The sequence below is a fragment of the Photinus pyralis genome, unplaced genomic scaffold (genome assembly GCF_008802855.1).
Source record: "Photinus pyralis isolate 1611_PpyrPB1 unplaced genomic scaffold, Ppyr1.3 Ppyr1.4_LG1, whole genome shotgun sequence".
NCBI lineage: Eukaryota > Metazoa > Arthropoda > Insecta > Coleoptera > Lampyridae > Photinus > Photinus pyralis.
In genome coordinates this window covers 56572652-56589243 of record NW_022170249.1, presented here as the reverse complement: position 1 = coordinate 56589243, position 16592 = coordinate 56572652, and the positions used below count along the sequence as shown (strand labels likewise).

Here is a 16592-nt window from a genome sequence, read left to right as displayed (position 1 = left end):
TTTTTAATCTTTTTTTTTTTATTTTTTTTTTTATTGAGGTTCGGGAAACCTTTTATAGGCTTCCCCGCTTGGCTCTATAGCGGGGGGTGTGTAGGACTCCCTTCCATCTAGGAAGGTTTACCCACTAAAACCCTTTCCTCTCTCTATGACCTGGTGGCTCGGCCGGGTATCGCCTGTTGGCATTCTTCGCGACCGAGGATGGTCCGGTGGCAGTTGTTCGCCACCTAGATTTAAGCCTTGTGTCTATTGCCTGTCACACTTATGTGCCCTCTCTTCGTCTTGTCCGCTTACCCTATCACTGTCACCTAACCTATGCCTAAACCTAATACACCCGCAGATCCCTTATCGTCGGCATTGTTTCAACCTAAAGGGATCTGCAGCACGTGGTTCGCATTTCCCCGATTTAATCAGTCCCTCTCCCTCTCGCGTCCCTCTTGTTCTATCGGTGTCACTCTCCCCGCACTATGTCCTACTCCACGAGTCCCTCTCTCTCGCACTACACACTACCCGCCAGTACCGCGCTATCGCGCCCCATCTCGCCTCGTCTCGCAGCAAACACCTGTACCCCCCTAGTATTCGGGCCTACTTCGGACAGCACAAGCACTTCCGCCCCCACTTCACCTGCCACTCTCACAGCCATGTCCAAGGCCACCCTACTGTTATTAAGATTAATTTGCAGCACTTTCATCGTCTTTCTGTTGCGAGTCTTTACCCTGCTCCGATTCCCCCTCCCCATTGGTGCCCGTTACTTTTTGTCCATCGCGCCTGCAGGCTTTTGTGTAGGCCCTATGCCCCTTACCCGAGCCCGGCTCGGCCTTTTCACACACGAAGCACGCGTCGGCCCCCGTACACTCTCTGGCTTGGTGTCCTTCCCCCCCGCACTTAAAGCACATACGGCTTCTATCCGCACCCTGGCATTTCGCGGCTAGGTGCCCCACCTCCCAGCACCGCAAACACCGAACTAACTCCGTCACAATACGCACCCTACACGATGTTAAACCGACACGTAGGTACCCTCGCTTAACTACCTCCTCCGCCGTCACGCGGTCCACAAACACATATGCAGCCATCTGCCCTCTATCCGTCTGCACCATGTCTTTCACGCGGCACCTTGCTTCCGGGGCAGCGCGCATGATAGCCTCCAATACTTCTTCCTTCGTCGTCACCGCGTCCAGGTCTCTAATTGCTATCTTACAGTTCTCCTCCAACAGCATCACATCCCTGTCTGTAATCGCTGCCTTGATGGTGTTGTGTACCGGCGTCACCTTACCGACCCCCCACTCCACGCGCAGGAGGATGTCGCCCGTTCGAGTCTTCGTAATGCCCACGATCTTCGTGTCGACCCCCGTCATATCGACCTGCCTAACTCTCCTTAGGATGTCCTCCATCCCGTTCCCCCCTTTAAGCTTTATCAGGACTGCCTCCGATCTCGGTCGCCGTCTTATGCTCGCCGCCGCCGCCGACGAAGTCCCCTCGCTATCGCTGCCTCTAGGTTTACTCTTTCCCTTTCTCTTTTTCTCAACCAGGGTCCAATCCCTTTCCGTTCCCGTTTCCTCCGAATCTCCGCCCGTGGAAGCCCTGTTTACCAGTTTCGATCTCCTCTGCCTCGCCTTGTTGATCTCCCTCACGGCCTTAGTTGTCTTCTCCTCCTCTGACTCGGTCATCGTCTCGCGTATTTCTACCCGCTTACTCTTAGCCATTCCACTGGATCCCGCCGTTGGAGCCGCCGTCGCCTCCGCGTATGTTGCACGAGGGCTTGTCTGTACCTCGATGTCCTGGGTTGCTTTGATCGGTCTCGTGGTTCCCTGGGCCGCGACTTTCATCTGAGGCATCATTACCACCGCAGTCTTCCCCTGCACCGCTGCCACCTTTAACGCCCGCACATACGCACTCCACTTCCTCTCAATGAGAGCCCTATGGTTCTCCAACGCCCTAAACCTGGCGTCGATCTTCCTTATTGTCTCCTTCAACTTGGTGTGGGTGTTCGTCGAGGCTCGTATAAACTGAATGGCTTCGTCTATAGCCAGCCTAGTTTCACCTCCCATCAGGGTCTCCTCCGTCTGTAGCTTCCTGATGTCCCCCAGGTCACTAACCGCCGACTTGGGAGATACCAGCACCGTATCCTCCCCCTCATCAGTCCTCCGTCTGAGCTTCTTAGGCCTAGACTTCTCCTCCCACACTTCTTCCTCCGTCGAGGAGCTGTCGTTCCTCTTCCTACTCTCCGTTCTCCTCCCCCTTTGTATCGTCGCACCATACGGGGTCTCCGGAACCACCTCATCCATCCGAGAGTTCGCTCCCGGGCGTACAGATAACTCCTCTGCACCGGATCCTTCCTTCCTGCTTACAGACAGTACTGGTGACCTCATAAGCCTGGGTCTGCCGGCCATGGGCGTCCCATACCTCTCGTCTGCGTCCGACATTATCACTCACTCCGCGCACTCGCAAACTACCCTACTATGTCCACTAAACCCTTGTCTGTAATCCTAAGCTAAACTTAAACTAAGCTACTATATTACACAACACTATGTCCTATCACTTGCCCCCTATTACGCGCAGGGGTAGTTCACCCCCCCCCGAGTGGGGTGTCAAAAGACGCCGCTAAGCACCACTAACCCGACGCCGTTATTCCCGCCTCGATCCTATCAACCGTTCCGCCTATATTGGCCTATCAGTCCTCCTCTTAACGGGAGCTGATAGGACTGTCACTTCCGCACGCACGACCCGATAAGGTTCGTTCTAGCCTCCACCACTCTGGCACACTATGGGCTTTCCACCGACCCCTTTCCCGAGCGTGCTACCCTTCTACTTCCGCACCCTGCTACCACGTGCAGGCACTTGCACCCCGCGCGCAGGGGTTGAACCCACCCCCTCGAGTCTGGTGTCTATACACTCGCCTTTTCCACCCGATTCAAACGCCACCGGTCCCGACCGGCTATCTCACCCCATTTCGCCCCTGTCGACCTATCAGTCGCTATCGCCTGGAAAGTGATAGGTCGGCAGCGCCCGAGGGCGTGGGCCGATAAGGGCGACCCGGTGCGGGTTACGTTCCTAAACCTAAGGCCTACCTTTTGGTACCACTCGCAACCTTATCGGATAGCTCCCTTGGAATTTGGCAACCACGCGGTCTCCTTATCTCCGACCAAAAACACGCAAAACTTCAAAAAATCGTATCTCCGCTGTTTACCAGCCGATTTACTCCATTCTTGCACTAAAAAATTCGTCTTTTTAGCGCGCTTCCACCGACACTACACACAAAATTATCGCACTGCAACTTCCGCGTTTCTCAATTTCTGAGCTTAGGAGCGCTTAAAAACACGTCCACAACGTTGAAAACCTCACGCGCGACTGTTTTTTTAATCTAGGAGCACCTAATGCAACATAAAAAAATATTATTTGAAACTAAAGATTAAAATAAAACCAAACATATTCACAATAAATATAAAATAAGGTAATAATATTCTCAACAAACAGTATAAAAAAACTAAACACGAAATAACACGGGAAATATTTATGCTATATATATTTTTTTCTTGCTTTTTGTGAAGCGAATGTATTGATTATTTCTTCGCTATCTAATGTTTCCAAAGCTTCGCTCTCAATATACAGAACAGACAGCGCAACTAATCTATTCTGACCAATAGAATTCCTGAAATAATTTTTTATGCGCTTTAGCACAGAAAATGATCTTTCTGCCGACGCATTCGATAAAGGAATTGTTAAAAATATTTCTAATAACGTGGCTATATTTGGAAACGTCGAACGGACTTGCCTGACTCGGTCATATTTTTCAATAATTGTTTTTGCATTGGTATTATCGCATAATATTTTAAAATGGCGGAACTCTTCTATCAGATTTTCTCCATTGATATCACTGGGATATGTCTTCATTAAATTGTCTAAAGATTGATTGATGCAATTATCGTCGCTTGAAAAAAAACATTTAAAATTAGATTCAGTTTGAGAATATGCGTCCAGTCTTTTTCTCAATTCCTGTGCTAATGCGTCACATACAGTGCGATCAATATTGAGTTGCTGCGCCGCTTCAATAAATTATGACGTTAGTAATCATTTGCCGCAACAGGCCTGGTGCACCAATACTAAAACATAACCTTAAAGCAAACTTTTGACGTTTAACCATATTTAACCTAAATCCACGATTTAACCACCATGTAAGTTTCCAAATTATGTGGAACTACACGAATAACGAATTACTACAAAAATTGAAACGATTTTATTTCTTTTACAACTCGTTAATATCGAAGTAATTGGGTAAATTACATGCACACTATAACAACTGTTCGAAGTGCTCGCCACAATTATTAAAACAGGGATTCACTCTTTTCTTCATGTTTTCGAAGCCGGCATGTAAGTGCTGTTGCGTAATGTTTCAAACGGCAGCTTCTATACCTGCTCGGAATTCGGTAATTCGTAACTCTGGCCGCGGCAGTTAGCAATATCGAGATCAAGATTTTTAAGTTGAGTTAGGGTTACTTCTTGCAGGTATTCCGCATGATGATGTTCTATTTCTAAAAATCCCATAAACCTTTCCACTATTTGCCCCTCGTGCACATACCTAAGAAGAGAATCTTCAACTTAACACATATCTATTATTTTTTCCACAAAAAACTTACCTTATAATAAAAGTCAGTTGGTCACAGTGGCTTACGTCAGGAGTAGAATCTAGTATAAGAGAAAAATATTTCGCAGCTTTAATTTCAGATACGAATTTTTTAAGGAGACTACTTTTTAGCACATTAATGAATTCATCACAGATATGGTGAGATATGTAACTCACAGTGCCCTTTCCTCGATTTCCATACCGGCGTAGATGTTCTGCCAAGAAGTCGTCGAATTCGGCTAGGTAGACCAAACAACTGAGATAGTTACCTCGATGAGGACTGTTTAAATTTTCGTCAGATCCTCGAAATGCTAGACCGTGAATAGAGAGAAATTTGACTGTTGCCAGTATACGCTGGAGAACCTTTTTCCAGTATGTTTCTTCATCGTGAATTTGAAAGGAAAAAATTCACAGATTTCGCAATCCATGCAACAGGTAGTGGATCTTGCTGAAGAAGAAGACAACTTTCTTATCATGGGAGAAGCTGAGGATCCAGAGGATATCAACATTCTAGCTCTTTCTGTGCGGATTTATGGAGACTCCTCACCACAAAGTCCCCCCATACGAACAATATTATAAAAATGTTCATGAGGTTTTTATGCGAAAAAAGGGAAATTTGATTAAAACTGAAGAATTTACGAATTTTTGAAACGCTGTATCTCCAAAATTATTAGACCTACAGAGCCGATTAAGGGTTTGAATTGTCACAAATTTTGTCTAATTTAAAAAAGTATACGACAGTAATTGCTTTAAAATCTCTCGTTCAGAACTAAAACTAACCAAAACCTAAAAATACTATAAAAAATGGCGTATTTTCGAGTGCTGCGTTGTTCGCACGACGCACAGGTCTTTGGATGTCGAAAACTTGAATTTTTGACATTCATACTCAGCCTAACAATTTAAAAAAAATAGAAATGACACATCTGATGCAAGGTATTATGATAATTTGACTGGACTATAACCCCAGTTGACGCGTTACTTACCCTCGAAGGTGAATGTTTGGTGTTTCTATATTTCTTGTTAAATCTTTTATCTTGAAATGAAATTGAAGTGTTGCGTACCGGGGTGTGATAGTGTGTACAGCGCAAAGCAACAGCAAGCACTTTTTTCAAGGTGGTGCAAGGAGACAGGTAAGTTAAAACATTGATGTCACTTGTGAAATGTGGTTATATTTTTTTTATGTGAACAAAGTAAACAATCAAGTAATTTCTCTTGTCTTTAGGCTTGAATTATGGGCCAACAAAATTGGAATGCCAGAGTTACTAAATCCCAGTCACAAGAATGCCAGGATCTGCGCTCTTCATTTTAGTGATGACAGCTTTAAAAATAAGAAAAAAAAACAGATTAAAAGAAGATGCAATCCTTGATGTTAGGTATGTAATTTAATGTAAGAGTGTAGTAACGGACACCACAGACTTTAGATATTTTCACCCGATTTGGACGATGTGTATAATATCTCCGGATAAATGAATGGATTCAATTTAAATGAAACCATTGTTGGCTTTGACGACATTGAAAATGCACTACGGATTGTGTCCACCCACCTCGTGTTTGCTTGATGATCAAAAGGCAAGAAGTCGGACAACAATCCATATCCGTTGATATTATACACGACGTCCAACGACGTCCGATTTTATCCAAACACTCCCGATTTCTTTGTCTAATCGTGCCATCTGATTTACATGCGATGCAAATCGGATGAAAACATCGGAAGTCTGTGGGGCCCTAAAGGATTAATTATGGGTTAGTAATGCATCAAGAGAATGAATTATTATTACAAGAGATAACATTTTTTTATCATTGTAGAGTTGCAACAAATAAATGTAGGCACCGCAGAGGCAGACACAATATATCCTAGCTGTAGTCTTTCTATTTCTCCAGTACCAGGTCAATACATACCTACCTATTAATAAAATTACTCTAAATTCACTTGTAATTTGTATTATATAACTAATATTCAGGTGTTGCCTGCCAAACTGTGAAGCTTCTTACTGCATCCACTCCAAGAAAACGGAAGCTTCAAAGAGAAAATACTCGCCTTAGAAAATATGTGACGCAACTTGAAGAACAACTTCAGAATAAAAAATTCACAGATGGTGATTTTAAACAATTTTGCGACGATAATTTTAATAAAGATGTTGGAAGTTTCGTAAAAATCCAATTGGAGTTATGCCGAAAGAAAGCACAGGGTTACCGTTATAGTAAGAGTTTCAAACAATTTGCTCTCACAATGTATTTTTTGGGTCCCAAAGTATATGTTTTTAATATCAAGAAAATTTAATCTGCCTTCAAAATCTACATTATGCCGTTTCACCAGTAAATGGAATATTACATCAGGGTTAAATAATATTACTTTTAGTATTTTAAAAACTAGTTTGAAGACAAAACCTGCTACATATAAAGATTGTATTTTATGTGCAGATGAAATGTCATAATTTTTTTATAATGTGTCACAAGATAGAATAATAGGATATCATGAGGTAGGTGAACATAAAACACATACCTGCAAATAGTGCTTTGGTATTAATGGCTCGAGGTGTTCATGAAAGGTGGACAGCCAATTGCTTACTTTTTTGTCAACGTAACATATACACCAACTTTAGATCGTACGATAGTAATAATAGTAAATTAATTATATGTAAGGATAGTTTTGTAAATTACATCAAGATGTTGGATGAAGTATTTGTTAAGAAACTTCCAGGTTTGGCTAATAAACCACATGTTGGTGCATTATTAAAAGAACTTTTGACCAAAGTTCAGTTCCAACTGCCATGCTCATATTTTCCAATAGATTACTTATTAGGATTATTTGTTAGAGTAAGAATATTTTATACATTAAAATTTAATAATTCAGATTTTAAGAAACACAATGCAAAATTGTTCAACGTAAGACATTATTTGTGAATTCGACGTTGTAATACCATATTATATTATTAATACTGTATGTATTCGCTATTGTAAATAAAGTTTTTTTTTTTGGAAAAATTGTGTAGTGTTTATGACTGGTTGACAAGACACCATGTTTTCTAGTGTCGTTGATGAAAAAGCTTAAAAACAGCTATATGTTGCATGTGTAATGCAGACGTTATGTAATGCATTATTTTTCTTTGGGATATCAGGTGAATTGATAACGAAACGAAATCAAAATCACATCAACATAGATAAACAATTGTAACCCATACCTAACTCTACATTCAATATAACCTGGTCACATCTCTAATTTTAAATGCGCAGTAAGCTTTGTACGATACCAGTCATGCAGACTATATGAGGACAAAACTAAAAACTGGGAGGAAATCGCTAAAGAAATCGGAATGAAAAGTGGTAAGTTTATTTATTATAAAGTGTACATATCTCAATATTTCCCTCTAGCAACACTTTCCCTCTGCCAAGGTACCACTCCTGCGGAGTTGAAATAATTTGTATAATTTTCTCGAATCTGAAAAGCTTTCTGTGTACTTCGAGCATTGCTCGATTTCAAGGAGAGCAGCTGATCTTGCGGCATATCTTCGTTGTCTTCCTCTTCACTTTGACGTACTGAATATTTCCTTAAATAATTGTGCAATACACATGCTGTCTTAACAACATTAATCACGCTTTCTACTTTAATTTCAAAAGGTGTTCGGAAAACTTGAAAACGCGAGGCAAGTATACCAAAAGCGCATTCAACCGTTTGGCGTGCTCGCGATAGTCGGTAATTAAAGACCTTGTTTTCAAAATTATCAGTGACACTTCGTTTGGGATAAGGTCGCATTAAATTCTCAGATAATGGGAAGGCCTCATCTTCTACAAACACATATGGCATTGAGTTCAGAAGTGGAGGCAGTACAGTAGGTGCCGGAAGATGTAGAGTATGATCCAGCAATTTCTTTGCCAAAACGCCTGTACTGAAAACATTTCCGTCACTAAATCTTCCTTGTGACCCTACATCAATGGTGATGAATTTATAATCGGAGTCGACGACAGCCATTAGCACAATAGAAAAAGTATGTTTATAATTAATATAAGAGGATCCACTTTTACCGGGCTTTTTAATGACCACATGTTTACCGTCAATGGCTCCAATGCAATGTGGGAATTGCCATTTTCTCTGAAAGGAATCTGCAACTGACTTCCACTGTTCTTCAGTTGGTTGTGGCAAATATATTGGTTGCATCAGCTTCCAAATTGCTTCAGATACCTCTCGCACAATGTTAGAAACTGTTCGATCACCCATTCTGTAGCTGTACGCCATACTTCTGTAGCTGTTTCCTGTTGCCAAGTATCTGAAAAGTAATAATGTGTTAAAAAAATTAAAAAGTTTGTTCATTTTTAAACTTTTCCCAGAGTTTATGAAGATGTAATTAATTCATTGTTGTAGGATCTGAAGCAAAGGCGTTGTGGGAAAAACTACGACATTCATTGAGAGATGCGATTCGAAGGCAACAAAAATGTTTCAAAAGTGGAGCAGCTGCAGAAACTATCAAAGAATGGAAATTTCAAAAACAGATGGGATTTCTGCAGCCTTATATGGTCAATAAATCAAGAGAAGGAAACCTCCGACAAGACGATGAAACTGAAAACCTATCACAAGATTTTGAATCCAATGTAGATCTTGCAGAGGTATATAATGAAAATTCACAACAAATGAACATACAGGACCAACCCGAAAATATGGAGGATGAATCCCAACCTCAGACACTTTCACAAACTGCTCCTACAATGTTATCTACAAAGCGGACGTTAATTGCAACCCCCAATTCAATTAAAAAAATGAAGAAAGATAATGTTACTACACTTTTTAAAGAAATAAGTATTGAGAAACGTGAGGAAAGAGCTAAAGCAAGAACGGAAGAGAGAAAAAATTTGGTACAGCAATTAAATCTTACACAAAATGATCCACTATTTCACTTTTTTTTGGCGATGTACCAATCTACTAAAAAAATGCCACCCTCATATCAACACATGGTTAAAAATGGTTTGTTCAACGAAGTTTCACAAGCGCAGGCCATGTTAATGGGTATTGGTTCTGCTGTCTACCAGCAGCCCAGCCCTGATCAGCAGCAGCTCTACTACCAGAATTTACATTCTCCTCCTGCAGCCACTCCATCCAGCAGCAGAGCATCATCAACTAGTTTCCATTCGGAACAGTCACTCTTAAGCACCCCTGAAATCTATCCGGAGAAAAACGATTACTCCACAAGTAGCAGTCGAGACGAGCTGATTAATTTGATCACTTCTTTTCCAGATAAATAATCTGATAAAAAAATTTAATAAAATAAAGTTACCTTAGAAATACACTTAGTTTCTCTTCCGTCCCGATGGGCCTTGTAGCGTTACATCCTTCTGCGTCAATTTCTTTTTTGATGATCTCATGCACTTCGATAAACTGGTCCCGGTTTAGCCGAAGATAATTTTTAAATTGTTCGTCGTTAAATTCTTTGGTCATAGCAAATTCTCCGTGACTTTTTCTTCTTTTTAAGTACAGACCTCTTGCTGCCTTTCTTTTGGTCATTTGGGAGATAAACAATACCAATTCGGATACGAGCTCATCTTCCGAATCAGATTCAGAACTGTCAAACGTAAGTGCCGTAGCTATTTCCATTGTGGGCCTGCAATCAACCGTTATTGCAAGAAGCAAACTGCGATCGTATTTGCGCGTTCCCGCGTTAGCAGTTAAACCCCCTCAAAATCTCACCGTGACTCACGCTGCGTCACCTCACCAAACTGCGAGTCATTTTGCGGCTAGCCTAAAGGGATATATTGTGCCCCCGATACAGCACATTTTCATTATTTTTAGCGCATTTTCTCACGAAGTTGGGTGCGCTATGGCTAGAGTTGCCAACCGTCCCGTTTCCACGGTTGAAATAAAGCGTCCCGCGATGTATATGTGCGAGACGCTAATTATCCCGCTTTATGGTAAAGCCAGCCCGGTTCGACAAAATTTTCATTCAAATAAAATTACGAACCGGTGCGCAAGTGGAACGGTGTGGTATGAATGTGTGATGTCAGTTGTCCCTTGTCCTTGTCCTTGTCACGTTGGTCTTGATCAGTAACTCAGTACTCACTTGTCTGTTACGGAAAATAGTTACGCTATTTTAATTCTATTTACGAAATCAGTTTGTGCGCTGTTCACGGTATAAGTATTATACGTATACCAAACAATTTCTTTGTTTTTAAATCATGTCTGATTCTGAAACGATTGACAGCGATAGTGAAAAAGTAAAAACACAAGAAATGCAAACGGATGTGCTCGTACCGGGAAGAATGGGAGTTTCCTTTTTTGGAAAAAGTGGAAACTAATGTGCATAAAGCCTTTTGCAACTTGTGCATGAAATCATTTTTAATATCACATGGCGGCTTAAATGATGTTAAACGCCATACTGGCGTTCCGGAACACCAACGGGGAGAAAGAGCTCGAAAGAGTACTCAGTCTTTACAACAGTTTTTAAAGCGCGATGTATTGTCAACAGACGAGGAAAAAGTGATAGCTGCAGAGTTGACAAAAGTTTATCATTGCGTTGACCACCAATATGTCGTACAATTCTATTGATTGTGATTCAAAGTTATGCCCCGTAATATTCAGTGATTCCAACAAACATTAAAAATAACACTTGGTAAAACTAAGGCGTCCGCTTTAATTTACAACGTTCCGGCTCCACGTGTAATTAGCGTAAGTATATTTCACTTCCGGCAACAAGCATGAAATTTTGAAAATAGCTTTTAGACATATAGAGGTTGAGAAAAACGCCGGGAGACACTTCGAGCGATGACCTTGACCTCTGTGGTGACGTCATCCAGGTAAAGTTAACTAAAGTAGGATATCTCGGCAACCAATAACCCGAACGGAATGGGGTTAGTTTCATTTGAAAGCTCTTAAAACGTACTTTAAAGAGTATTCTAATACATTTTATCATAAGTCTTATGGTTTCTGATTTATACAGCTTTAAAGAAGAAAAACAAAAATTAGACAAATAGTTACTATGGTAACGACTTGCTCAAGCGCTACATTGACCTTCACAGGTGCAAAGTAAGGTACAACTGAATCCAGCCTTTCTGCAACGGCATCTTGTGCAGTTTGTTTTGCACTTACATGCTATCAGTTCTTGCATCTTGTCCATCGTTAAACCCGGTTTTGAAGACCATTGGGGTTCGTATACTTCGTGGTTTTTGCTCCACCCCCACTGACAAGGCTCTGGATTGGCGACTTCATTTTTAAGGCAATTTCTCCAGATGAAACATTGCAGCATGGCCCTCTTGAGGTGATAGAATAGGACGTCACACGTTGGTGGTATATTCTCTATATTTCTATTAAATTGAGTGAAGAGAATTCGTCTGGCCTCGTTCACAGTGCCGACGGAAGAGGAGGCTTGATACAGCAACACGACGTACCGCTGAAGAGTGGAAAAGGAATTATTATCTTGAGTGATGTCTTGTGGCATCTTCGAATATTCTTCGAAAGCTGCATCAACTTCTCGAAACGACATCCATGTTTTCCAGGCACTAATTTTACCAACGCCAGCGAAACTTGATACAGTGTCTGCTCCGGTAAAAGAGTGGAAGAATGGAAGCAAGTCTGCCACGCCAGTTGGAAGCTTATTATGAATTTCGTGTATTGGTAGGTACTGCAGATTGTTTCCAGTCCCATATTCAATCCATAATTCGGAAACGCTTAATCGTTGAAAAGCATAAACTGCGATTACAACAACATCGCTGTCCACGGTTTTTATCATGATTCGCGAATGACCTGCAGTTGTACAAGCATGAGACGCATGGAGTAAAAGGCGGGCGTCAGCTTCTTCATGAAATGTTGTAAAAAGTGAACTGTAATACGGGTTTTTGCTGGAACTCAGCACTATTTCCTTACACGAGCAAACGATGTCTTTATCCCCGGCAATGTCAATATTCACAAGCGTTTTTGCCAAAAAAACAAAAAGTTGTTCTTTGTTAGAGTCATTTGCTAAAAATTTGCTAAACGACTTTGGTATGGTTACATTTGGTCCGACGTCTACTCTGGGTCCACAACCTCTTGCCTCTCTCGTGCCAGACTTAAGGCTTCTTGGAAAATAACAATCGAATACAATATCAACCCGATCTACGGCCTTAAGCTTTGCGAGAATGTAGGGTCCGCTTGTTGATTTTGCGCCCTCTTATGACTCCCCACTCTTGTCAGATACTTGATGTAGCAGGGGCGATGGTACCTTGCTTCCACAGCGACCAGATCTGGTGAAGTTAATTTCGTCAGAATTTTTTCATCTTCAAGAAGTGTTGCGTGCTCCAGAATACTTGGACCTATACCAAGAGTAGACGCTGATGTAAGAGGCCTATTCTGATCCCCCTCGTCGCAGAAAATGCACGTAGACAATGTCTTGTTTAGACAAATGCGATCTTGTGCAACGCGCGCCACTGGAGGTGTCTGGAAAGGCATCAATGGTATCTACTTCGGCATTGGGAGAATCACCCTATGCGTGTTCTTCTCAGCTTGGTTTTTTCTTTTGCAAAAGTCTGACTATTTTTTGACTGTTAAAACGAGTTCTGCACACTTTATGATACTTTGCATTGTTCGATTTCAAATCTTTGAGCAAACTTTCCGTTTTAAGGTAAGACGGGAGGTCACCTAACTCTGCATACCTTCGAAGGTTTTGAGAAAGGGAGTCGTAGCCACTATCAGTAGGAGAAATGAAAGGATCCTTCGTGGACTGTTGGCAAAGGACACACCTATCCCATTTTGTCACCGGTTTGAACCCCTGATCAACGAAATCAAGTTGCGTCTTCGATGCCATTTCAGGTATTTGAACCAGTCTGCAATAATGAAAAAAAAAGCGGAAGTTGATATCAAATTTCTGAAACAATCTATTTAACCCTTTAGTGGTAATAATGATCGGGGCATTGAAAAGGGTAGAAGCATGAATATCACTAAATTCCATAAATAGTACATATTAAAATCCTTAGCGGTTAACTTATTTTCAGCGTTCAGGAATAACTTTAATTTCGAAAAAAAAAATGATTCTAATTTGAATTTAGACAATTTCTATTACCCTCTATAAATTTGTAAACGTGGTAACATTTTTGCGCTGAACATTTTAGGTTAAGCATTATTTGTTGTTTCATTCATTAATTGGCCAATTTTAACGTTATTAGGCATCTTAAATCACATTAGAAAAACTTAATACAATTACCTATCCAAAAATTGATTCGGTGTGTAAAAAAACCACACAAACACACACAACCAGCAAAATTAACTACACAACAACCACCACCACTGCACACTGTAGCGCTGTCGAGTGTCCGCAAAATCGCAACTCACTACTCAGTACTTGCGGTAGTCCGAGTCCACGCGGTACTTTGGAGCAAATAGGATTGAAACCATAAGAGTTACGATAAAATGTATTAGAATACTTTTTTGAGTACTCTTTAAGAGCTTTCAAATGAAATCAACCCCATTGAATTCGGGTTATTTGTTGCCAAAATATCCTACTTCAGTGAATTTTACTTGGATGACGTCACCACGGTGATCAAGGTCATCGCTCGAAGTGTCTCCCGGCGTTTTTTTCAATATCTATATGTATAAAAGCTATGTGCAAAGTTTCATGCTTGTTGCCGGAAGTGAAATATTTCTGTGCTTTTTGTCGCTTATTACACGTACTATTAAAGATACCGTGGAAAAACTAAGATCAGGCGTGTTTTATAGCATATCAACAGATGCGTCAAATCACGGACACACTAAATTATTCCCAATACTTGCCAGATATTACTCCCCCGATACTTGAATATATACTCAGTGGTAGAGCGTCGGGCTATAAATCTGGAGGTCGAGTGTTCGAACCTGGGTTGAGGTGAATTTTTCATCTGTGGCAGAGATGGAAATTACCTTAGATCAGTTTCAAGCATTCTGCCGGCTACTCCGAATTAGGTTTGCCTAATTCGTAAGGTAAATACCGGAGTAGTATAGAACAATTTAAAAAAAAAGCATTATGAGGGTCACTCTGTAATTGGGCGCAAGCCTGTTGAGGGCCCAGAACAAGAGAGGGATTATATATATATATATGATAATGTTGGGTCATTTGCCCTTCGCTGGTGTACACCTGGAGAGCGGAAATTTGTGGAGTAATTCGAATACTCGCTCGAAAATGTAGGAGATGATACGTATTGCTTCATTGATTAAACGCTTCACCTTTCGTTTGTTGGCGGCAAAGTCAGCAAAGATTTGCTCATCATGTAAAGGTTGATTAAGGAGATAAGGCCTTTTGCATTTCATATTGTGATACCATGTGCGATCACTTATTTAGGTAGGATGACACAAATATTTTTTTATATTATTTTGTAAATGAAGCATACCTTTTGTTAGAACAGAGGTTTTCTTCTGCACTACCTGCTTTTGGCTAGGAGGATTATGTTTCGCAGCTGTTAATAAAACACAAACTTTAAGATTCATATCAAGTTAAATTTCACGGTTTCTTATTATTTATTCATGTTAATATACAGAGGAACGCAAAAAGGACACTTCTGTAAGATTGATCAAGGGTCAATTTTTTTTTTCCAAATGACAAATGTTTTTTTGTATTATTTTATGACTGAAGCACATCTTTTATTAAAACAGTGGGTTTTGTGTGAATCAAATTTGATGTAGCACAAAATTTTAAATTTACAGCACAAAATGGGCAGAACATTAGAAAATCCTAATTTGCGTTTTTTCGGTAATTAGTTTGTCAAAAACGATCACACATAGAAAGATATAATAACAGCGTTTTAAGTTTTTGTGTATGTACATTTCCGATTTTGTCAAAATTGTTTTAAGTTGCTACCGCATTCGGGCATTCCTAAACGTTGATTAAAATACGATATCGAGAACGAATGGGACTCCACCAGCAGGCGTGGACAACACAAACATGATATTTATAGTTTTCATTCAGATTGTGGTCAGTGTGATGGATAGGATTATCGTCATGTCACATATTCAGTTAATGATCTCTCTCACATGTTTTATTTAAGTCGATTCACAAACATTTTTCGCAGCATATAACCCAGAGTATTGAAAGGACAATAAAGGTGAATCTTGTGTCTGGCCGCTTATTAATGCAACTGCTGTAAATTCTGCGCTTCTCTTAAAATTTTACTCGCAGAAACATTTCAATGTACAACTTTTGAGGGTTTTATTAAATTTCAGTCATGATAGATGTTTGTTTTGTGTTGGGGAATTTCAAAGTATTTATCACTGCTCCGGTCGTCTTATAAATAATAACAATCTAGCTAGTTGTATACATAAGTAAAACTTGTACTTATAAATACATTTCAACAAAATATTTTTTATAACCTCGGCAAAGAACAATCTATTTGAATGCAAATGTTTATTTTTTAAGTAAATGTCCTTACACTACCTTAACCACACCATAAAGTTCGAGGATGCTAAAGAAATGTGTATCAGTGCCCCTTTTATGGTTAATAAATTTAGCCGGGTACTTTAACAAAACACACAAACCCTAAAGTAGCAGCGAAAGTTAAGATACGAGCCAAAAATTCCTTCGAAAGTTTTAAAATATATCTTTATCCTATATAACCTTGTACTGGCTTCCATATGGCGCCGAGATATAAAGCAGGGTTTTATTAAAACATGTGCATATATCTCCGCTATTCTCCATTGATCTTCTCCGGCATTCGATACAGGATATGTAGATAACGAATATGTAAAAGCGCATAGAAATGTTTCTTAATAAAAAAAAACTCGTAAGTACAAATGTATTTTTGATGATATCAATGCAATGAAGGGATTAGTAACTTTGGGAAATGGAATCTTGTAAACGATCGACTCGTCGAGAAACGCAGTTCGTTAATATACTTGGGAGTGTCACCTTATTCCTCATTAATGCTTACAAGCGCACTCACCTTAGACAGGTTTATCTTCCGTGAGCTAATGAAGGAGAGCATATGACAAGAGGGGAAAACCGTGTAGAACTTAACCAACGGTTTACCTACTGAAGGGTTAGATGGTCGGTGG

The 16592-nt window shown here is 40.5% G+C and overlaps 2 protein-coding genes across 2 annotated transcripts; both read right to left on the bottom strand.

The window, feature by feature from the left end:
• Positions 1-668: 668 nt before the first annotated feature.
• LOC116163753 lies at positions 669-2420 on the bottom strand. The gene has a single exon (XM_031477857.1). The coding sequence runs from the start codon at positions 2418-2420 to the stop codon at positions 669-671; it is 1752 nt and encodes a 583-aa protein (XP_031333717.1).
• A 666-nt stretch (positions 2421-3086) lies between these two features.
• LOC116163744 (protein ANTAGONIST OF LIKE HETEROCHROMATIN PROTEIN 1-like) lies at positions 3087-10349 on the bottom strand. Its single transcript, XM_031477844.1, has 4 exons — positions 10296-10349; positions 9886-10209; positions 8078-8883; positions 3087-3208 (listed from the first exon to the last, which is right to left on the bottom strand). Exons 2-4 carry the CDS (start codon positions 10200-10202, stop codon positions 3087-3089), a joined length of 1245 nt encoding a protein of 414 aa, XP_031333704.1. The 5' UTR covers positions 10203-10209; positions 10296-10349.
• Between the last annotated feature and the right edge of the window lie 6243 nt (positions 10350-16592).

Excerpts from the sequence above, each read along its gene's own strand:
- LOC116163744 (XM_031477844.1), bottom strand. The coding sequence starts at position 10,202 with ATGGAAATAGCTACGGCACTTACGTTTGACAGTTCTGAATCTGATTCG. Across the intron at positions 8,884-9,885 it reads AAACTAAGTGTATTTCTAAG|ATACTTGGCAACAGGAAACA; the intron begins GTAACTTTATTT and ends ATTACTTTTCAG. Across the intron at positions 3,209-8,077 it reads GAAATCGAGCAATGCTCGAA|TGCAAGAATGGAGTAAATCG; the intron begins GTACACAGAAAG and ends CGAATTTTTTAG.
- LOC116163753 (XM_031477857.1), bottom strand. The coding sequence starts at position 2,420 with ATGTCGGACGCAGACGAGAGGTATGGGACGCCCATGGCCGGCAGACCC.